This window comes from Chelonoidis abingdonii, chromosome 5, assembly GCF_003597395.2.
Source record: "Chelonoidis abingdonii isolate Lonesome George chromosome 5, CheloAbing_2.0, whole genome shotgun sequence".
NCBI classification, from domain to species: domain Eukaryota; kingdom Metazoa; phylum Chordata; order Testudines; family Testudinidae; genus Chelonoidis; species Chelonoidis abingdonii.
This window is the reverse complement of record NC_133773.1, coordinates 81,755,454-81,779,320: the sequence shown is the minus strand read 5'-3', so window position 1 is coordinate 81,779,320 and position 23,867 is coordinate 81,755,454. Positions and strand designations below refer to the sequence as shown.

The following is a 23,867-nucleotide window of genomic DNA, read 5'->3' as shown; positions in this document are numbered from 1 at the left end:
TTCTAGTAGTTCCCTCTCCGTAACCATTCAGTCCTCAACCTCTGTGCTGAAACTAACATGGGCACAAATTTGTATTGTGGCTTTTCATGATATAGATACAGAAGTCCACTGGGAGCTACAAAGACCATCGAACTTACATCACATGGGCCACATAACTACTGGATGGCAACTTTCAGTAACTACTAACATGAGCTGGATTTCAACAGGCCACCTAGTTCAAAAGCTGTTTATCCCACCGATTAACATTTCCTGGAGCCATTCAGCAGCTCTCCTCTTCTAGACAGGGAGAAGGACAGAGCAAGGGAAGGGTGAGAAAGAAGCTCATTGCAGGACAATTCAGGGTAAGAAGCAGAGAGTGTCTTGTCATTGTTAAACAGATGTGGGTCAGATCCTCAACTGGTTTATCAGTGTAACTATACTGACTTCAATGCCAATTTACACCAGCTGAGGATGTGGCCAATATAATATTTCACAAACAAGATTAAATTTACTATTCACAATCTCTCTGCGGTCAGGAAAGACCCAACATCAGCTGTTCATTAACTTCAACTGGAAAAGCCAGAAACAACTGCCTCAACATACAGGAAAATTAACAATCAAAATGCTAAATAAGCATGATATTATTAGCATCACCGATCACAAAAAAAAAGGTTTCTCAATAACCTGTCCACCCCATTACTTAATTCAGAAATCAGAAGGACAAACTTGGTTGAATCACAAACTGAGATCTTTGAGATTTCCTCCCCACTCCAACCTCAATACCAGCAGCTTAAAAAAACCAAAACAAGTCAGTAGCATGATATTTTATAAAACAACAACGAAACCAAAGCTGAACACAGTACTTTAAGCTAAAGTATGAAGTCAGTAACCAAACAACCAGGGAGACTGAAAAAAATAAACTGTTTAATTTATATGTAAACATTTTTTGGAGCCGCTCAATATATCAATTATTTATATTTAACATTCCGTTAGGGAAGAGAGACTTGCAGGGAAACCATCTGGTTGGTTTCACATTGAGAATGGGATGTAGAGACTTATCTCCAGGTCACTGGTTCAAATCTAGCTAACCTTGGTAGTGCCTGATAGTAGATGCTATGAACAGCTGTTCAATGGCTTATGGGATGAGTTGGTGGTCTCAGAGCTTTTTCTGATGTAGCCAGCTATCCACTATCATAATTGGCACCCTTGTTAGCAGTCTCATCAAAGGGGAAAAGGATTAAATGAACATGAAAACTGAATTACACTCTCACCCTCTGAGGTAGTCCCCACTTAACGAGGTCAAGGCACATTAGAAAGAGCTTCACCACAGTAAGATATCATTGCTCATGCAGTACCTGCCCTCTGTGAATAAAGATTTCCAAGTTGGGCACAGTTTATGAGCACCAAAATTCACTTGAAACATTGTATACTTGTTTAAAAGTGTTTATCTGCTGTAGTTGAGGCCAGTAAAGCTGACTTTTTGTAGCAACATCTGAGTTTGTCCCACAGGATTTGCTATTTTCCAAGAAAGAAAGAATGAACTGCAAGTAGCCTTTTGAAAAAGAAAATATTTTTTGGATACTTTCCAAACTGGGAAATCCATTTGAAAGTGTTTTTTTTTCCTTCCTTGGCTCTTTTAATACAAGACAAGTGACTCTCACACATTTGACACTTCAGAAAGAAGGGTCATACTTATTACCTTTATAATAATGATTATGGCCACCATAATTGGCATGAGAGATGCTGTGATATGATTACGCATTGAGGTTGAGGACAAACTGGTTACCTTTGTTCATTATTTCAAGATACAGTAATTTTATCAAAAGCATTCTCTAGTCACTGATAAAACCAGGATGTCCCTTCCCTTAAAAGGAACCTTTAAATGTGTTCTCTCTTTCAGGAAATCTCATTTGCTTCTTATTAGAACTGAAAAGGATATAAATTACCAGGTTATTTCCAGACATGTCTCCATTAAGCCACAGCCCAAATTCTAAACAGAGATCCATTCAATGAAAATGACATTACTAAAATGTTCTAGTTATAAAGAAGAAATACTTGGAAGTTCAAAGTTAAGGTTTCATAAAAACCTTAAGTCTGACCCAAATCCCATATGCAAAGAGGGGAGAGCTAGATCTGGTAGTGCAGTATTAGGATTCCTATCAACATATACTTTATAGGATGGGTTTGGTAGACCGATGCAGTCAGTGTTTTTGGCCTACGTGGATAGAGAGAAGACGTGAGATGCCGTGTTTCTTGACACCAAACACATCATTGAAATGGAGGATGGCCTACGTTTAAATTAACAGTCCCTATGGAAAGGTGCTGTACGTTGGTATCTACAGTACTGGATGCTAGTTGATGTTATTTACATTATGAACTAGAGCCAAAAAAACAGAACTTTTGATAATGAGGTAAGCTCCACAGCCCTGGCTCTTTACATCTTTGCAGACAGTACTGATTTACTGGCAAAACCAAGTTTTATGGTTTATATTGGACGTGGTTGAGGTACAGTTTCCCAATAAGATGACTAGCTGTTAGGTGCTTATATGGGGCACAATAAAGATTGTTTGTGTAATCTCCTGCCTTTTACTCTTAAAAAAAAAAAAAAAAGTTATGTTTTAATTTCTAGGCCTTCAAATGTCTCCTCTTCCATCCCTGACTGCCAATGTTCTCATGTTCTATTTACAACTGTAATAGTTTCTTAGATCTCATTTTTGTCTGGGAATTTCCTTGGTTCTTTAGAAATTGAAACTTCAGTGTGAAAAGCCTCTCTAGGCTTCTGTTTTCCTCTCATTATAGAGACAAAGCCTCTTCACTCATGAGGTCATAAGCTTGGTTTCTGATAAAAGCTTGACTTTGACACACTATTTTGTGAAGAAGTATCAGAAATAGTATCAACATAGCACAATTGGAACACTAGTTACAAGTGACCTATGCACATATTATGTCTAAATAGGCATAGTAAATCTCTTCCTAGTGCTACATAATATTTTCTGGTGGTCAAAGAGAATCATGTGCAATTGACAGCTTAGGACCACTCTGACCTGCAAAACTCGGTTACATTGGCATTGTGGCAGCCTTTAATCAAAATTTCATTACTTTTCTGAGCAGTCACTGCAGCATTTTCTTTGAAGGACATCCCACATTGATCAGTTGTGGAGATTTTGATTTCCTTTCTCCCGGGGAAAAGCATTCAAAAGGATACAATTGGTTAATTTATCCAAGCTCCCAGGGGAAATTAGATAATTAAGCCAATCAAAGACTACACTGGAACGCGCACTCTGAGAAGAGACAACTCTGTAAAACCAAAAAGCCACTTGTGCCATAGTAAACTGCAGCGCTGATCCTGCAGTACGACCTACGTGGGCATAAGGGTTTGCCAGTACTTTGAGAGACTGGAAATTAACACTTTGTTTACTCCACTTCCTTAATCCTGTGAACTGCAGTCAAATTATTGCATTTCTGCATTGTATGTCTGTATTTTTTTTTCTAAACACGAACTAATATTAAAACTAGAATTTGTGCTTTACAATAAGAACAAACCAGTATTCAAGTCACTGACAGAAATAAGAAAAAGGAAAACAGCCTTGAAAAGAATGGATTGGCTGCAATTTGTCCAAAAATACCCTCCACTAGATGTCATAGCAAGCACAAGATGAGTTGTACTGCTGCAGAATGGATTATATGCTGAAACATGTTCCAATTCACAATCTACTTAATTTAACAAAGCAACTAACCCTATTACCTTCTTTTTGCCTCTTCATATTGAAGACTTAGTCTGACCTTTTCAGCTAAATTTGATCTACTTTTCACTCCCATCTGTTGAAAAAAAAAAATCACCTTTATTATGGTACAAGACACATCCATAACACAAAGCAAATGCATGTGCTACAGAAATTACATACTTCAAATGGAAACGTGCCCAGTAGTAGCAATATAGTCTGCCAACTGTTTTTCACTACAAGGTGTAACTAATACGCTACTCAAATTCACATCGTAGAGTGATTTTTTCTCATGTTTGTTTTTGTTTTCAACTTCTAAATTGACATTAGGGCCACATTCAGATCTGGTGTAAGCAGCTGTGATGCCATTTAAATCCTACTTTGAATCATATTGATTTCTTCAAAAGTTCTGACTTCAATAGAATTCAAAGTAGAATTTCAATGGAATAGCATTTGCTAAAGACACACCTAAGTTACGCCCTTAGGCCATGTCTACACTTACCAGGAATCCACCCCGCTGCGATCGATGCAGTGGGGTTGATTTAGTGGGTCTAGTGTCTCCAGCCCCCTTTTGTTGCCATCCAGGTCCCCCAGCTGACCCATGGCTTAGACCTTACCATCCATCAGCCTCGTGAGAGGGTTTTGGAGCGCTGTGAGAATGGAGGGAGTTGGCTCCCTGCTGTGCCAGTCATTGGAGTCCCCAAACCCCTCCTCTCTTCTGTTCCTTTATCCAGGACCTCCTTTTAAGTCCTTTACCAGGCCATTTATCTGGTCACTGGCTGCTCTCCCTATGGAGTACCTGCACTGAACATCCTCCCAATATTACAAAATAAGTTGCGACATATGGCCTACCACCTTTTCTATTGACCAGAAAAGGTCCATCCTCACACCTGCTGTGAGGAAGGCAAACAAACCACACTCCATCGAAGCCAATTCTGGTGGTGCGGGAAAAATTCCTTCCCAACCCCCCTTTAAAAGGGGCAACTAGCGTAATGCCCACAGCAGGTCCTAACCCATTCGCTTCCACTAGGGGGTGGGTGTTGGCTTCCTTGCTGCTTGGACATAGAGACTTGCTCCACCTAGGTTTCATACTTTTATGCACATTCCTGGGGGGGGGTGAGTCACCGCCACAAGGCACCTTTTGCAGCAGTTTCTGACCTTCCTCCCTTCCACTCACCCCCAACCAGCCACAAAGCAGAGCTGCCTTCTTTGGGTAAACCCAGACAACTTTTGCCCGGCCTTTAGTTGTGGTGCGGTCATTTAGCTCACCAACATCAAGGAAAATGCCAATGTTTGATAAACATTTCTGAATGCAAACTCATGACAGGTGTCTGGGTTACTGACATACAGAAGATTTTAACAACAATCACTGAAAGGCTAATTCCACCAACTGGTTTTCAACAGGACAAAAATTAAATTATTAGGTAAATTTTGAAATCCTGTTTTTGAAAGAGATCAGCTTTAAACTTCACCTCTACGTTACTTTGTTTTCACAATATGTTTTAAGATCATACAAATAAATAAGAAATACTATCCAGTTATAGAACTGTTCATCTATATATGCAGGAATTGTTTGATAAAAATCAGATTACTATATAAAGGCTTCATGACAAATTATTTTTTATTTAAATTTTAAATAAAAATTCAGATAAAATTTTTAAGGGGTAACTAAAAACTTACTTGGCACTGGGGTAGATAATTTTCTCTTACAGCTAGTTACACACACAGCAATAAGAGTAAAGATTCCAATCCCATTAACAGCAGTATTCTCCCATCACTCTCCCTTTACCCTTGCCAAAATGAAAAGGACTTACATCACTAGAAATGTCTGTCTGAGACCCGGTATCCAGAGTTTGTCTAGAGAGACACAACTGAGAGTTTACAGAGCTGGACCTCAAATCTGGTTCAGATCTCCCAATGGTCTGGTCAACATGAAATCGTTCTCTCAACTTTGCAAGGCTCTGAAATCAGAGAACGCTTTACTGTTATATCTTTGCACTTCAGGAACATGTCACCACTGCTACATATCAATGTATAGTTTAAGAACTATAGTGTGAAGCTTGTTTCCTCATTCCGCTCCAGATTAGACTTGGGGAGGTATACAGTTGAGTGTCTCTCTTCCTTTGAAATGTCCACTCAGTCTGCATTCAGATGAATGCTAGGACTGCATGAGCCTAGTACCACCAGCCACTGCAAATGTACCAAGAGAAGAATCAGGGCCTTGACCTAGTGTCCTCTTTGTACCAGCCAGCACAGCTGGCCAGCTGCAGAGGGGAATGCATGGGAGACCTCTTAAGAAAGCTGTTTCTAAAAGGCATAACAGAGCTCTTCAGGAGCAGAAGGACCACAATATAATCTGAAAAGGATCCCATACATCAATTGTATCTACCACACAGTCTCTCTGAGACATTTAATCAAAAATCTCAAAAGAATAAACATTCAGTTTTCATTTAGCACTAAATTATCTAGGCATCCAAATAGCTCTATTGGTTTATTTATACCCAGAAACACATCTCCATTATACAGCTGCTCAAGATGAAGTATGTGGTCTTTGGGGAAGACACTACATCTTCTCCTGTGCTTGGAATACCCTGAGAACATTTTGGGGACTACTTCAGTATAAATAATAAATGGTCTTTTCTGCTTTTATAGATGGAGAAACTGAGGCTTGGAGAGTGTGATTTGCTCAAGGCCAGTGGCAGAAACAAGAATAGAACCATGGTCTCTTGATTCCCAGTCCCAATCTATGAAATCAAGTTGCTTATATTTGCAAATTACTTTTCAGGCAGCGCCATGAATTAAACAAATGTGTCCACTGAACTTCATGGCACAATACACAGTGAAGTTCAGTGATCAGCTGGACAGAATGAAATAAAGGAAAAAGAGCTCTGTTATCTTTCAATCATTTGTATTCCATATGCAGATGGAAAGTCAACCTTTCCATGTTCTAACATTTTATAAAGAATTGCTGATCCAAGCAAATAGTGTAACCATTTCAAAATAAACAGGCAGAAAATACTAATCTAATCTTGGACCTGGCATTCACAATAGGCTTATTTTTATAATATAAAATCAAATCAATACATGACACATAAATGCACTAGATAAAAAGATAATAAATAAAATGCCTAAGACAAGTAGACTTCTCAGGCAAAGTGAAGGGTACATTATGGCTCTTATGTAATGACAAGAAAGATGCTTTTGTTGTTGTTGTTGTTGTTGTTGTTAAGTGGGTCAACTAACTGACTATTTAGCTAGTTATACCAAAACCTCTTTTCAGGAATGGGTACAGTGGAGGTGAGACTCAGGGTGAAATCACTGCTCCACTGAAATCAATAGCAAGACTTCCATTGACTTTAATCTGACCAGGATTTCAGCCAGGGTTCTTAAGTACAGGAGGGAAAATATTTAACATGCATTCTCAATCTCTCTCTCCCTTGGCACTATGGTTTATATTGTTGATGTTTGGCTCTTTTAAAGCTATGACCACAGGAACTTCTGGTCAAAGCCTAGATATTTATGTTCCCATCCTGACTCTGGCAGCGACTTGCTGTGTGACCCTGGGCAAATCATGTAATCTTTAAACGTCTCAGTTTCTTCATCTGTAAATTGGTATATTTTGTGTTGCAAAATTCTGAGTTCCTCTGATTAAAGACATTGTACAAGTGAAGAGTAGTTTACAACACTATATCAGGTTAGGATTTAAAAAAAAATTGACATCAACACCTCAAGATAACAATCAATCAATACAAATACCTGCATTAAATCTTGTTTTTCTCTTTCTCCTGAGCTTATGGCCTTTCTGATAGACTTCAGCTCGCTCAGAATGGCTTTGGCTTCACTCAGTTCATACCCACTCTGACCTCCAGACATTTTTTGATCAATTCTATAAAAAGACAGATTGGGAATACTTGATATAAAAGAGAAAACGAAGATCCTTGCTGGTCCATTTCAGGAACAGTTCATTTCAAGAATGGGGGATTAGAGAGACAGCTTCCTTATTAAAATAACTACTTACCTTAACAGACAAAGGGAAAGGAAGTTTTCTTTAAAATGTTTATCATGTGAGCCTTGGTTTATGCACTGAAAAAAAATCCATACATCCCACATCCAGTTCCAAGCTCAAGAGTTTCTATAGCTATGTGTACGTACATCAGATAAATTTGGGAAAAAATGCCCAGTGGCATCACCACCAATTCAGCAATATCACTGTAATCCTCCGTGCAGACAAGACTACAGTAGCAAGGTTAATGACTCAACAGCAAAGAGATCAGAAGCTGTTGGAGCCTTCTCTAAAAGGAGGACTCCTGCAGATACTAACATGAATACAGCTGAACTGGTGGTAGCACTGGTGGAAATTTTTTTTCTAAATTCTTCTAGTTTTGACACTGCCTTTGGGTGCAACATAAATAAAATGACAACTCCTGAATATTTAATTGTGGGGAGGGAGGGAGAAGGAATGTATGGATTCTTGCTGCTGTTAATGATCACAGTATAGTCTGAATTTTTTTTTCTTACTTTACACTCTCCCGCTCATCTCCCCCGCATATCCAGATCCATGCTGTGGCACTTTGACAGGTAAGCAGAAAACACCACCACCAAGCTTTGCTCAGTGTCCCTCGACCCATCCTATTTTTAGGCATTCAGTGGTTAAGAACAGCAGTTCTGTTCACACAGACAATCTCCAGGCTCTCTTTTACTCACAGAATCTCTGGAGAATTAACATCATATTCCAGACAGTAGGTAATTTACAGAGCAAACAATTCTTGGAATATCAATGATTTTAAAAAGAGTTTGTTTTTTTTTAAGATGGTTACTCCGTAGAACATAAAGACGAAAGGTATTTCACTTTGTCTTGCCATGTTTACTTCAACAAGTGCCATTTATAAATACATTTCTCCTATCAGGTACTATTTTACTGAATATTTCATAGCATTGTGCAAACTATTACAGTTGTGCCTCGCAGAATTTGAACAAAAACAGGCATCTTCACAAAGATTATCTACTAAAGAATACATTTTATGCAATTGATTGTCTGCTTCTATCATCATCCATCACCTTCATTTGAAGAGGTTAATCTTGTGAGTGAGGAATGCATAAACACGTCCAGGATCAGAAGTTATCTTGAGCATCCAGTTCATGCATGGTAACTTACAAGAATACTTATAATACAGAACTATATTTTTCTCTCTGACTTTGGACATTAAGATCCAGTTTTCAAAAGTAGGTGCTAGAATTGCAGCCATAATTTTTCATGTTCAAGGTTTTGTGCAAGGAACTGCATTTGTACAAGTTAAAAATTACTTAGACAAGTTAGATGTCTTCAAGTCACCAGGGCCTAATGAAGTGCATTCTAGAATACTCAAGGAACTGACTGAGAAGATATCTGAGCCATTAGCGATTATCTTTGAAAAGTCATGGAAGACAGGAGACATTCCAGAAGCCTGGAAAAGGGAAAATATAGTGCCAGTCTATAAAAAGGGAAAAAGGACAACCTGGGTAATTACAGACCAGTCAGCTTGACTTCCGTACCTGGAAAGATAATGGAGCAAATAATAAAGCAATCAATTTGAAAACATCTAGAAGATAATAAGGCGATAGTAACGTGATAGTAACAATCAGCATGGATTTGTCAAGAACTAGTACTGTCAAAGCAACCTGATAGCTTTCTTTGACAGAGTAACAAGCCTTGCAGATGGGGAGAAGCAACAGACGTGGCACATCTTGAATTTAGTAAAGCTTTTGATCCTGTCTCGCATTACCTTCTCATACACAAACTAGGCAAAAGCAACCTAGAAGGAGCTACTATAAAGTGGGTGCATAACTGGCTGGAAAACCGTTCTCAGAGTTTCACAGTCATGCTGGAAGGGCATAATGAGCAGGGTCCCGCAGAGATCAGTTTTTGATCCAGTTCTGTTCAATATTTTCATCAATAATTTAGCTAATGGCATAGAAAGTACCTTATAAAGTTTGCAAATGATACCAATCTGGGAGGGTTTACAAGTGCTTTGGACGATAGCATTATAATTCAAAATGATCTGGACAAATGCAAACTCCTCCTCTTAGGAAGAAACAATCAGCTGCACACATACGAAATGAGAAATGACTGCCTAGGAAGGGGTACTGTGGAAAGGGATCTGGGGGTCATAGAAGACCACAAGCTAAATATGAGTCAACAGAAACACAGTTGCAAAAAAAGCGAACATCCTTCTAGGATATATTAGCAGGAGTGTTGTAAGCAACACACAAGAAGTAATTCTTCTGCTTTACTCCACACTGATTAGGCCTCAACTGGAGTATTGTGTCCAGTTCTGGGCACCACATTGCAGGAAAGATTGTGGACAAACTGGAGAAAGTCCAGAGAAGAGCAACAAGAATGATTTAAAGGTCTAGAAAACATGACCTATAAGGGAAGATTGGAAAAGAGAAGACAGAGGGGACATGATAACAGTTTTCAAGTACGTAAAATGTTGTTACAAGGAGGAGGGGAAAAATTGTTCTTCTTAACCTCCAAGGATAGAACAAGAAGCAATGGGCTTATGTTGCAGCAAGGGGGGTTTCAGTTTGCCATTAGGAAAAACTTCCTAACTGTGAAGGTGGTTAAGCACTGGAATAAACTGCCTACAGAGGCTGTCGAATCTCCATCATTGGGGATTTTTAAGAGCAGGTTAGACAAACACCTGTCAGGGATGGTCTAGATAATACTTAGTCTTACCATGAGTGCAGGGGACTGGACTAGATGACCTCTCGAGGTCCCTTCCAGTCCCATGATTCAAAGTAAATTAGCTATTTGTGTGCAGAAATGCAGTTTGCACACACAAATTTAAGTTTTTGTCCCCCATGTGCAAAAGTTTGGGAATGAAAAAAAATCAAAACCAGTGCCAACCATTATAAATGCTGGAATAAGGTAGACCATGTTTTCTGAAAGGATTGCCAAAGCCAAATATTCAGTTTTACCCACAAAAAGGTAAGTGCTGCATGAATTGTTTAATTGACAACTGTATGCATAACACATTCTACATAGAAACTTGGATGTATCTTTTTAAAAATTCTGTTCCATAGCTGTAAGCAAATGATGAATACCCACAGCAAACCAAACATGACATTTACCTTTTGACTCATTTTTATTGCACAGCAGAAAAATGCTTTTTTTGTCCAGAGCACTTTCACCATAAAACAAAGGCAGTTATCACATCTGGAAATTGCAATGGGTGCACATTAGAGAAGTGGAAATATATGTTTGTTTTGGCCCAAACTAGTTATTAGCCCACATGATCCGAATACAGTTCCACAGCACTGAGACCATAACCCAGTACATATGTTACGGAAGAACAGGCTTTAGAAATAAAGATAAGAGGTTGTAAAACATTTCCACTTAGCACTAGTTTTATACCGACAAAATATACTGGGTTCGAATTTACATCAGAAATTCTTATGAGCAAGGGCACATTTACTGCCAGTTGTCACTTGATTTTTCATAAATTACCTCTTTTCTAAGGTCAAATAGCTATAGGACATGCCTATGGTCTAGAGCCGTGAACGAACGGTCAGGTAATAAGCTGCATGCTGCTTAACTGAATGATGTGTCACATTCAAACTGCAACTTCTTTATTCTGTATGTAATTAAGGTGGACATGAAGGTCTCTGACACATAAAATATTCTGTCTTCCTGTTTTAAATTAATGGGATTAGTGCTGTTCAGAAGTGACTGCCTGAATTTCTACAACAAATGTCCATTGTTTTCCTGTGGTATGCTGTTGACAGTTTCTCAAACATGCTTTGGATTCCTATCAAAATTACTTGCAAGCAAGCTGCTTTAAAACAATACTTCATTGTTGAATTAATATAATGAAGCCAGCGTGCTTGGCTAACCTTTATTCCAGGGACAGTGGCATGAATTTTTATTACTTTAAGCCTCAGAACTGTGTTTTGTTTTGTTTTTTGTTTTTTTTTTTTAAAGTGTGCCTCCAGTGAAGTTTAATTTATAGTTAAATAAATCCAGGCAATTATCTTTTCCCTTTCCCTCCTCTCATCGTATTATAGATTTAAATAATGAATATCTCATTTTTATCCACAATTAAAGAGTTCAAGGGGCTGATATATTATGAACTGCTGCATGCCTTCCACTCCCATTTTGACTTTGGTCTCTATATGCCAACACAAAGGAAAATAATTTAGTTTAGTAATTAAGCTACATCCCCATCCTTAGTTCTCATTGTACTATGACTGAAGCTGTTGCAGCAATAGTTGTGTTCACTTTTTTTTGCTATAAGTTTCCTGAACCAGGAATTTCTTCCATTTCAGAGAATCAGGTTGTGTAAAAGTGTTCTATTAAACAACACAGGAAGTAGTTTATAGTATGTTTTAGTTAGTACAAGTTAAGACATCTTTGGAGAAAGGCTATCCTTGTGGCTAAGGCACTGCCCAGGGGAGCAGAGAGATTTGGGTTCAAGTCTCAGCTCTGCCAGTTTGTGTGAACTTGAAGAAGTCACTCTCTCTGTGCCTCAGCTCACTATCAGTAAAAGAGGGATAATAATTCTCTTCTCCAGTAAGTTCTTCAGGACAAAGACTATTATTATGTGACCATATCGTACTCAGAGCCATAGCATCTTTGTTTAGTCAGGATCATTAAGTGTTACCATAATACAAATAATGGTATTAATAAAATGCTGTTCAGACGAGTCAAGAAAAACATGTTTGTTAGCAAGGTGACAACTACAGTATGTCCTGGGTCACAACATGCTGCCAGTTTCTTTAGCAATAGTTCTGAGCAATGCTTAGTCACTTGGAGCCTGATCTGCAGGAGTGAAGCATAGCCGCTAGTGCTCAGAGCCTCTGAAAACCAGGCTGCTAGAGCCTGACTATGCAAGGTGCTGAGCACCCTCAACTCCCATGGAATTAAATCAACTCCTTGCAGTATGACCATTAGAGCCCATCAGGCAGCTCAGAAGTTGCACTGTTTTATTTATTGATGCAATCTATGGCTGAGGCCATGCTAACCTACACATTAACATGTTTTCCAATTACTGCTATACATTTCCATGACTAATACATACATGGATTGTTTTCCTGTGTATGGTACTAGCCTAACTATGCCACAATCTGCTCCTAGGTAGTTTATAGAGCATGGTTATGTAACTCCCTTCTCTTCATTTTTGTTCTTATTGTCTGGTGTTCTGCCAAAAACCTTAGCAGCTGTTTCTTCCTGCTCTGAGTTGATACCAAAACATTCCCAGACAAGGTGGCAGTATAGAGCTTTGAGTGACGGCAAACAAGTAGTAGTAATTTAGCACACTAGAGGGAGTGCAGGAAGTTAATCTGCTCAGTAGCTGTGTTGAAGCTGGCATGGAAGGCTTTTGTTCATAAGAGCAGACTTTCTTGCATGTACATACACCTTTAGCTAGAAGCTGGAAGCTCCTGACCAAGCAGTAGTGATTTCCAATAGGGGTAAAACTGGCAGACATTTTGAACACCAGTCAGATCCAGCCAAGCACTGCAGGGAGAAGATAGAACTGCTAGGGCAGGGGCAGGCAAACTTTTTGGCCAAAGTCCACATCTGGGAATAGAAATTGTATGGTGGGCCATGAATACTCAAAAAATTGGGGTTGGGGTGGGGGAGGGGGTGAGGGCTCTAGTTGGGGTGTATATGATCCGGGGTGCAGCCAGAGATGACGAGTTCAGGGTGCGGGAGGGGGCTCCGGGCTGGAGTGAGATATGGGAGGAGGGTGAGGGCTTCGGCTGGGGGTGCGGGCTCTGGGCTGGGACTAAGGGGTTTGAAGGGTGGGAGGGGGATCACGACTGTGGCAGAGGTTTGGGGCGTGCAGGGGTGCAGGTTGGGGATGAGAGGTTTGGGGTGCAGGAAGGTGCTCCAGGCAGATATTGAGGGGTCTGGAGGTTGGGACGGGAATCAGGGCTAGGGCAGGGGGGCACGCTAAGGGGTGCAGACTCCAGGTGGTGCTTACCTCAAGCAGCTCCCAGAAGCAGCAGTATGTCCCTCCTCCAGCTCCTATGCGGAGGTGCGGCTAGGCGGCTCTGTGCGCTGTCCCATCTGCAGGCACTGCCCCTGCAGCTCCCACTGGCCGCAGTTCTCCGGGGCAGCGTGCAGAGCGGAGCCCCCTGACTGCCCCATGTGTAGAAGCCGGAAAGGGGCCGAGCTGCATGGAGCGGCCCCTGACCCTACTCCCCAGCAGGAGTTCGAGGGCTGGCGGGCCAAATCTGGCCCACGGGCCATAGTTTGCCCACCCCTGTGCTAGGCTGAGTCTGTGGATTGGATCTCAATACAGTTTTTTGTAATTTTACAGAAGTCTGTGGAATTGAGGCTGGGAAAACATCACAAAGGAGGAATCGTAGACTGGAAGTCCAATGTCTCCGTGACGTGTATTACGTCACTGAACCAAAGACATCATGTGTACCTAACAGCTACGGTAATAGTCAGTTTTTCTTATCTGAAATTGTGTACATGCTCGGTATTGCGGCCGTTGAAACAGGATAAATTATCCAGGAGTTATGTGGTGCAACTGGATGTTTTCTCTTGTTGTCAATATTATACCCAGGATGAGCCCATGTGAAAGCAGAAGTACTAATCCTTGTATTTATTTTATAAAGGTATAAACATATATATTTTAGGATTTAGACCCCGTGTAACATTCTTCACTTTAAAGAAAAACAACAAATCACTAGTTAGTGAGGTTAGTCTAGCTAGGGTGAGTTGTAACGGCTGTGTTGTAATGGTTTATCTTAGGAATGCTATTCAGTAAAAAGAAATTTGAAATTGCTAATTATGTGCATCTGCCTAACTAAGTAGTTAAGTGTGTTATGGCTAAGACTGGTACTGGATTCCCAAGAAGTGAAAATGAATCCTTTTACAATTTCCACTTTTACTATTTAGAGGTTTCCTACCAAAAAAAAAAAAAAAAAAAAAAATCCAGCTGTCATCTCTCACAAAGATATGAAATCATAGTCTGTGCAAATACTCTAAAATCAGAGGGAAGGATTCTGTAGCACAGAATCAGTAAATAAATTGACTTACCTGCCCCTCTATGCACGTTTCAGTTATAAAAAGGTTCCGCAGTAAAAAACGATCCACGCTTTCATACTGGTCAGGATAGCGGCCACCATGGGTTGGTTGCCATCACAGGAAGTACCTTTCTGCTGCAGAACTAGCCCGGCTGATGTTCTGATACTAAAGGGCTCGTCTACACTACCAAATTAAGTCGACTTCAGTCGACGTACAGCCACCGCAATAATTAAAGCAGAGGTTCATGTCCAAATTTGCTCCTTCTGTCAGTGGGCGCATCCTCACCAGGAGAGCTTCCACTGACTGAAGTGAGGCATTGTGGGACAGACAGCTGGAGCCCAGAAGCCCTCTGGCTGACAGCCTCAGCTGTAGGCATGGGGCTCAAGGCGGTTCCCCCTTGGCCCCAGCCATTGGCAGGTACTGGCTCTTAGCTGAGACACCCCAGCCCGACAGCCCGAGCTGTCAGCTGGGTGCCAGGTTCATAGCTATGAGCCCGAGCGGGCTGCAATTTCACAGCAAGAAGCCTACTGGCAGTGAAATTGACATTGACATGTCTGTTTTCTGGCTACTATTATTTCACATTTAGACTCCTGCATGGGCCTCACAGCTGGATATAACAGCCGATATAAGTAACATCATGTCTACCGGAACACTGTGTCACCCTAACTACATTGATATAAGTGCTACACCTCTCGTGGAGATAGAGTTATGTCAGTGCAGCGGGCTGCTTACTTTAGTGCAAGCAGCATTGTAATGGAGACACTGACATAATTAGGTCAATGTAAGGCAGCTTACTCCGACCTAACTCTGTAGTGCAGATAAAGCCTGAGGAAGATTCATGATGCAGGGCTCGAAAGTGATCCATTTAAAAAGGTGAGATCTCCCTTACCTCTCAAAACTGCAACTCATTTTGAGCTTTTCTCTGCTGTGCACTGTTCACACCTCCTTATAGTAGCAGACCTCTCTCTCCATGCCAGCTGAGGGGGCAGGCAGGATCTAATGGCCCTTCTTATGGGACTTGCAACAAAGTCTCCTTCCCACACTTTTCCAACACAGTTTTGTGTAATGGGCAAGTTACATGTGAGATGAAACTAGTTTTACTGCTTCTTTTACTCCCAAAGCAGGTTTGTGGTTTCTATCGATTCTCTGGGGCCTAATAAAAAAAAGTTTCAGTCCTTTGGAAACAGTTTATTTTTGGTGGATTCTTTCCAGCCATTTTCTTATTCCTAGTCTTTTCACTGCAAATCTGTGCAATCGTAATTGTATTTGGTTTAGTCCTAACTAGTGGACTGAATTATTTAAGTCAATTTCAATTATTTTCTCATACTTACTGTTGCAATGTTTCAAAGCCCTGTTCTTTATAGAGCAGTTCTTGCTTCATATGAAAGAGTTCCCTCTTCAGCTTCTTAACCTTTTGTGTGAAATCAAAACAAGAATTAGAAAATTCTTCTCGTTAAATAGTGCAATGCATGGTTTCCAACAATAATGCAGTCTCTACATTAGATAAGTAAAATGTGTGTGCTGTGTGTGATGCTTTTTAGCACATATCTAAAATGAAGGCATTCTGTTATCCTCTTGATGTCTGTGTGCAATTTACCTTTGTGTTAAAGGGACGACGTCAGATTAAAACACATTTTCTTATTAGCATTGACACTGAGTTACTAAACCTGAGAGAATTTTAAAATGTAATTTACTTTTCACTAGTTAAGCATGCATTATAACTATTAGAGAGACCATGAGATTTTTTTTTTAGGTTTTTTTTTTTTAGTTTTCTATTCTATTTTTACTTGATCATTCCAAGAAGCTCTCAGTTGGCTATATTTCAAAAGAGTCAGAAGAGAAAGTGTTCCTATTCTCCTCGTGAATTGTTCCTTTTTATAAAACTAGGATGTTGGCTTGTCTGTTTAGCCTGTTTGAAATACAAAAAGCAAGCACTCAGCCTGGAAAGAACAGAATAGTCAATTTCACTTTTGTTTCTACACAGATCAGTTTCTAGATTCTCAGACAATCACAAGGCTGGTCTGTTTTGGCTACAAATGCATACACACCAACTGTCTTTATTTAGGAGGAACATTTGAGGCGAACATTTTTCCTGCTCTGACAAAAAAAACAAAACATCTCAGTCCCATGGGGATTAAAAGAGTATTCCTATTTTTTCACTCTAATGTTGCTATTTCAAATGTTGATAGATTGGGCTGTGTCATCCAAAAATATCTGTCAGTGAAAACAAAAAGCTCTGTTGGAACTGTTTTTAAATGTCATGTAAAAACTTTCTAAATAAACTAAACCAAACTCTGGAGGCCAGAGACAGGACAGTGTCCCTTTAATGTAAGTAATAATTACTTAATACATCACAGATGTCATTGTGGCAGTGACACCCACATGAAATTGTGGAGTCTTGTGATAAATTACACTTATGACACCTCTGACAGCCATACTTGCACTCTGCACATGGGCCAATCTGCCTTGGGACTACTTTTAAGTTTTCAAATAACAATTGTTTGAAGATGAAAACCCTACCTTCCCCTGCCATGATGGATGTTAAGCTTTAAAATTACATTTGCCAGAAGTCCAGGATATACAATATTCAGTCTTGTACCAGTGACCAGTTTAAGGTCCAATATACAAATCACAAGGGCTGGAAATCAGTGCTGTCTCATTTGGAAAATGGAGACTCTCCCCTTTCTAGTGAAACACACAGCACTTGCTCCCAGCCCTGGAAGGTCATGAGATAGAGGATATTTAAAATTACAACATTATTTTGTATTTATGTAGTTATTTATGTAACTTTAAAACTTTCAAAAACTGTATTCAATAACATTTCTCTTCTTCTATGGACTGCATAGTTGACTCAGAAGTGATATACAGAAAAATAACCCATTACATTTTTTGCTGCTCAAACATCCTTAATTTTCTTTTCTGTGAAGTGTTGCAAATATGGTCTGATTCAAAACTCATGAAAGTCAATTCTTTCCATTTATTTCAATGGGCTTGTATCAGGGCAAATCGAATACAGGATGGTTTCATATTAAGACTTTATGGCACTCATTAAGTTAGAATGACCTCTACAAGACAATCATGGCTTTAGCACTCATAAGTAGCACAGACATCCTAAACTAATGCAGATACAGTCTTTCTGTTCCACCATTGTCTATTCTTTACATGTAGCATCACTGGCAAAGTTGCTGCTTTACAAGCAAAATGAAAAAGACAAGGCCCTTACTCCAAGGAGTTTACAATGTGAGGTTAGACCAATGATAAGTCACAAAGAAAGGTACTGGGAAAGTGGTGGTAGACAAAAGCGGTGGGATGCAACCTTCAATGGGTTCACTTCCTTGTCAGGAGAAAATGGTAAAAACCTGGCTGTGTTAATTTCTAGTTAATCAGCAAAATTATATTAAAAGTAACTATGGGTTTTGTTACAACAGAGAACTGGAGGGAACATATAAGCAAAAAAACAAATTAAATCCCAAAATTTGTATTTTTGAGAACATGTTCACAGAACTGGATGGACATTCCCTACACATTCCCCAAAATAAAATATAAAGTTTACACTCTCCCTCTCAAATCTAAACTTAGGGTCCTAAATAAAATAGGCCTGATATTTAAAGGTGCTGAGTATATGCAGCTCTTACAGTCTTCAAAAGGGCTTCTGGGTGCTCAGCTCTTCTGAAGATTTAGGACCTAAACATTTGGGTGCCTAAATACATCTTGAGGAGCTTAATTTTAGGCATCCAAGTTTGAAATTTTTTGGCTTATGTCTTTTTCCTTAGTAGAAATAAATGGTTTCAAGCATTTATTTTTTTCAGTAAAATTTCTTATCTAAATATAAGGAGTTGGTCTGGACTCATGTTTTTGGAAATACAACTTGTAACTGCTTCCTTTGATAGAAATCAAATTATTTGATGTTAGACATTTAACATGATAAAGGGAGTGGCTACAGTAAGCCTAATTGTAGATATCCTGACAGAAATGTTACAATCCAATTCACTGATTGTATCAAAGGGACATTAAAGCTCTCATCTGCTACCCACCATCTGACTAGCAAGACATTTTCCTAACTGTAAACAAACTGAGAACTAACTAAAATTCCAATCCCCAGGAATGATTTCACTCAAAACTTCCAGTTAAGGGATAGAAAAACCTTAAAACTAACAGCTACACCACAACATTAATGTTTTATGTAATGTAGAGATTAAAACCATCCCCACTTTCCCTAGAACCACAGAACTGCTAGCCCTCCAGACCAAAAATGTGAATTTATAAGTACTTTCAGAGGACACACAGAGATTTCAGTTTGAGGACTGGATCCCCCAGCAACTCATAAGTGTTCCTAAAAATCACCTTCTAAACATCCTCTGCTGTAATTCATTTCATTATCCTGAGTGTTACACCAGTGACTTAGGCTCTGTCTGCACTAGCACTTTTGTGCTGCTGTAAAATCTGCAGTGTAGACATAACCTTAGGTGTGCTATCCCAGAAGAATGTGACCTACATGACGAAGCATGACCTCTGTTTGTTTACTGCACTCTACTTACATTAAGGCATTCTATTCTTGTGCTCCTTGTCCTCTCCTTCAAGGCTTTGTATAATCCCTTTCTGCCCTCACACACCTCTGCACTTGCTTCATCTTACACCCTCTCCCACTGCCCATACTCTTCTCCAGGGGTCAATAACCTTTCAGAAGTGGTGTGCTGAGTCTTCATTTATTCTCTCTAATTTAAGGTTTCGCGTGCCAGTCATACATTTTAATGTTTTTAGAAGGTCTCTTTCTATAAGTCTATAATTCATAACTAAACTATTGTTGTATGTAAAGTAAATATGGTTTTAAAAATGTTTAAGAAGCTTCATTTAAAATTAAATTAAAATGCAGAGCCCCCCGGACCGGTGGCCAGGACCCGGGCAGTGTGAGTGCCACTGAAAACCAGCTCGCGTGTCGCCTTGGGCACACGTGTGATAGGTTGCCTACCCCTGCTCTTCTCTAAGCTTCCTGCCTGACAGTCCTTTTGTCCCTTCTCCTTACTCCATCTTCAAGCCTTCTTCCACGCCTATGATTTGAACTAACCTTCCTCTTCACATTCAAATCTCTTCTTCAGCTAGGCTTTTCAGTGCTAACCCCTTCTCCCTGCCAGCATTCAAATATTAATAGGGAGAAACATTCTCTTTGTTAAGCTAAATAGACTGCACTCCTAGAGTATATCACTAATAAGGCAAGTTTTCTAATCTTATAAACATTTTCATGACGCTTCTCTAAAACCTCTCCAATTTATCAACATCTTTCTTGAATTGTGGGCACCAGATCTGAACACAGCGGTGGTCACACCAGCATCAAATACAGAGGTAAAGTAACCTCTATTCCTACTTGAGGTTCCCCATTTATGCATCTATGGATGGCATTAGTTCTCTTCACCACAGCATAGCACTGGGAGCGTGTGTTCAGCTGATTATCCACCATGACCACCAAATCTTTTTCAGAGTCACTGCTTCCCAGCAAACAGTCCCTCATCCTTTAAGTATGGCTCACATTTTTGTTCCCAGATGTATACATTTAGCCATATTAAAATACACATTGTTTGCTTGCCCCCAGTTTAACAAGCAATTTGTCCTCTTTATTATTTACCAGTACCCCAACTGTTGTCATCTGCAAACTTTATCAGTGATGACTTAATGTTTTCTTACAAGTAATTAAAATATACCATGTTATATAGTGTAAGGCCAAGAACCAATCCCCGTGGGACTCCACTGGAAACACACTTATTTGATGATGATTCCCTGCTTACAATTACATTTTGAGACCTATCAGTCAGCCAGCTTTCACTCAGTTTAATGTGTGCCATGCTAATTTGATATCAATTTTTTTTTTTTACTCAAAATGTCATGCAGTATTAAGTCAAAACATCTCACAGAAGTCCAAGTATATTACATCAACACTATTACCTTTATCAACCAAACCTGTGTGTTACATGAAAAAAGATCTCCAGCTAGTTTGACAGATCTATTTTCCATAAACTCATAGTGACTGACAATTATGTTACCCTCCTCTAATTCTCTATCAATCCAGTCCCATATCAGCTGCTCCATTATCTTGCCTGGAATCATCAGACTGACAGGCCTACAATTACCCAGGTCATCCTGTTTAACCTTTTTAAATACTGGTACAACATTAGCTTTCTGCCAGTCTTCTGGAAATAAATATGGTTAAGTTCCTTAGCCATTCCTAAAGGCAGCCATCCACATGTAGAGGCAACCATTTGCCCTCCCCATCACATTTGTTCTTCTCCAATTCCTGGCCTTGTCATCCTGTCAGCCTCTCCTACAGGCTTAAATCCCTCTTCCCAGAGGACTCCCACCTCTTCAAGGGTTCCTGAAACTTCCTGCTGAAATATGTTCTTTAATCTGCTGGCCAGCCCACTCCCTAAAAATTAAGTAACTGGCAGTAATAAACCTGGGTAGGGGAGTGGGAAGGGTGTGCATGACCTGGGAAGCAAATTTACTGCAGTATGGGTGTATGGGGGTGTGTGTGTGTGTGTGTGTGTGTGTGTGTGTGTGTTAAATGTTAATTTGGAAAAATAAGTTAAATGTGTGACATCATACTACTTCCCAAATACTGGCTGTTGATTACACTAATTGTGATTTTGACTACATATGAAGAGGAGATGTGACTTTGGGGCTGCTGTAAATGCTGGGAATTGTCCAGCAGGGGACGCTGAAAGCTCTATAACCAGCATCCCTTGTGTAGATTCTATGCATACAGAACCTATGTATCCCTAGCACAGATTTAAGCACCAAGCATATGAAGGTGCTGTATTTCCAACCTGAGCAGGTTTTGACAATTCAGAAAAATTCAATACCAAATGGAGAACCCAAACTGCCCAAAATGCAGTGTTTGCCACAGTTCACATAGTGGAACTCCCTTGTCCTACTTAGATTTTAAATTTATTCTACACCATTTCCCCCCTTATTTAAGGTTAATTCATGAGTGCAAGCTATAAACCAAACTATTTATTTTTCATATTATTAAAAAGATAACCAAATCCAATGCCTATAATATGCAGAAATCTTTTAGTAGCTGTGTACAGAAGCACACTTATGCTCACTACTTTGTATCTGCAGATTAAAACAAGTCCCAAATTATCCTGGTCATTACAAATCTAAAACCAATTCTGCCATGAGAGCCCCAAAGTTGATTTTAGAAATAAAAGGATCTCGTTTTAAATTAAGCCCAGGGTGTTGATCCACATACTAGGCACTTTTAAAGGATTTCGCCCTCTCGTCTCCCAGCTTTCGCCTTTAAAAAGGAATCAATCAATTATTGAATTATTTTCTAGGTGAAATTAGTTATGAGGTATATTTAAACCAATGAATATTTTTCTCAAAGTTAAGTGTGTTCCCTTTAAAAATTAATTGGATTGGTTTTTAGGATTATTTGGGTAACCGTTTAATTAAAATGTTTGAGTAGCATTTAGCCAGAATGCTAGTTGGGTTCAATGTCTGAGTGCCAAAGACCTAAATCTGAATCTCTGCTAGCCCAAGCTCAGCACACTGCAGTCAAAAACCTTATGTGCAGAATTCCAGTGGAACTAAATTAAGCATTCTCACCCTTAATCTTGTAGTGGAGATTTCCGCCTTCAGAATGTCAGGATCATATTTTGTGCTGGATGAGGAGCCTGAGAATACTTATTTAAAAAAAAAAAAAATTAACTACTTTCAACCATTAATCTTGAAGAGTTCACTTAGCACTAAAACTATGAGGTGAACATAACAGTGCAAATAAAATGGCCATTACTTTAACGTATACCACTTATTACAGTAAAGTCAGCATGCGTGTGAAAATAATTAATCAATACTCAACACATTTTCTTCTACTTTTTCTACCATCATTTGGATGAGTTCAAAAATTTAAGAGAGGAGAAGCTCTTTGTCTAGGATGGAACTCAAGGCAAGTCCCCATTTTTCCCTGCTTTCAACATCTGGCCACCATTCTTCTGGCTGGGCAGCACACTTTGTGAGGGAAGGAGCTCTCACATCAAATAGGTTTTCTGGAAGGTGGGTTTATTCAGCTGGCTGAGACTAGAGTTGCCAACTTTCTATTTGCAGAAAACTGAACACCCTTGCCATTCTCCTGCTCTACCCTTCCCTGCGGCCCCACTCACCACTCACTCCATTCTCCCCTCCCTCCATCACTTGTTCTCCCTCACCCTTGCTTGCCCTGCCTGCTCAGTCCTTCCCCGAGGCCCCCCCCCTCAGGATGCTTGAGGGGGGAGGGCTCTAGCTGGGGATGTGGGCTCTGGAGTGGGCCCAGAGATGAGGTGTTCAGAGTATGGAAGGGGGCTCTGGGATGGGGCAGGGGGCTGGAGGTTCTGGCCCCCCTCATGGGGGCCAGAAATGAGGGGTTAGGAGTGGAGGAAGGGGCTCCAGGCTAGGGCCAAGGGTTTCAGAGTGTAGCAGAGAGCCCAGGGCTGGGGTAGGGGGTTGGGGCATGGGAAGGGGTTTGGGTTCTGGACAGCGCTTTCCTCAGGTGGCTCCCGGGAAGCTGCAGGTATCTCACTCTTGCTCCTAGGCAGGGGCATGGCCAGGCAGCTCTGCATGCTGTCCCTGCCTGCAGGCGTCGCCCCTGCAGTTCCCATCGGCCCTGGTTCTCAGCTAATGGGGGCCGCGGAGCCAGTGCTCAGGGCAGGAGCAGCATGCAGAGTCTCCCTGGCTGCCCCTACATTTAGGAGCCAGAGGGAGATGCTGGCAGCTTTCCGGTAGCTGCATGGAGCCCACTGCAGGCGGCCAACCAGACTTCTAACAATCCAGTCAAAAACTGGATGTCTGGCAACCCTAGAGCCTGAGACTCACTACTCTTGCCTTCAGGAGTTGAGCTTGCTGCTTTTTAAACACTACCCACCTTGGAGTAAGATATTTGGCCAACAACCCAAACACAGATCTCTCAAAAACACTATACTTGGCCAGCAGGTTCCCTCTTTTGTTTTGGGGATTTAAATCAAAATGATCCCACTTATTTTTATTGAACCCCATGCCTTATATCTGCACACATTTTGCAAAAATTAAAATAAACTGTTACCAACAGCAAGCAGTGAAATCTACTGCTCCATCTCTCATTGTCACCTATTTACTGAGTACTTGGTGGCTGCAAGCCAAAAAGG

General features: G+C 40.3%; 1 protein-coding gene across 1 annotated transcript in view; it reads right to left on the bottom strand.

Moving 5' to 3' along the window:
* WWC2 (WW and C2 domain containing 2) overlaps positions 1-23,867 on the bottom strand; it is a 150,296-nt gene that overhangs the window by 48,451 nt on the left and 77,978 nt on the right. Inside the window, exons 4-8 of the mRNA XM_032781120.2 lie at positions 22,318-22,394; positions 16,050-16,129; positions 7,458-7,587; positions 5,516-5,662; positions 3,725-3,798 (exon numbers count right to left, since the gene is read on the bottom strand). Of these exons, the coding sequence (XP_032637011.1) occupies positions 3,725-3,798; positions 5,516-5,662; positions 7,458-7,587; positions 16,050-16,129; positions 22,318-22,394 (508 nt within the window). The remainder of the gene's footprint in view (positions 1-3,724; positions 3,799-5,515; positions 5,663-7,457; positions 7,588-16,049; positions 16,130-22,317; positions 22,395-23,867) is intronic.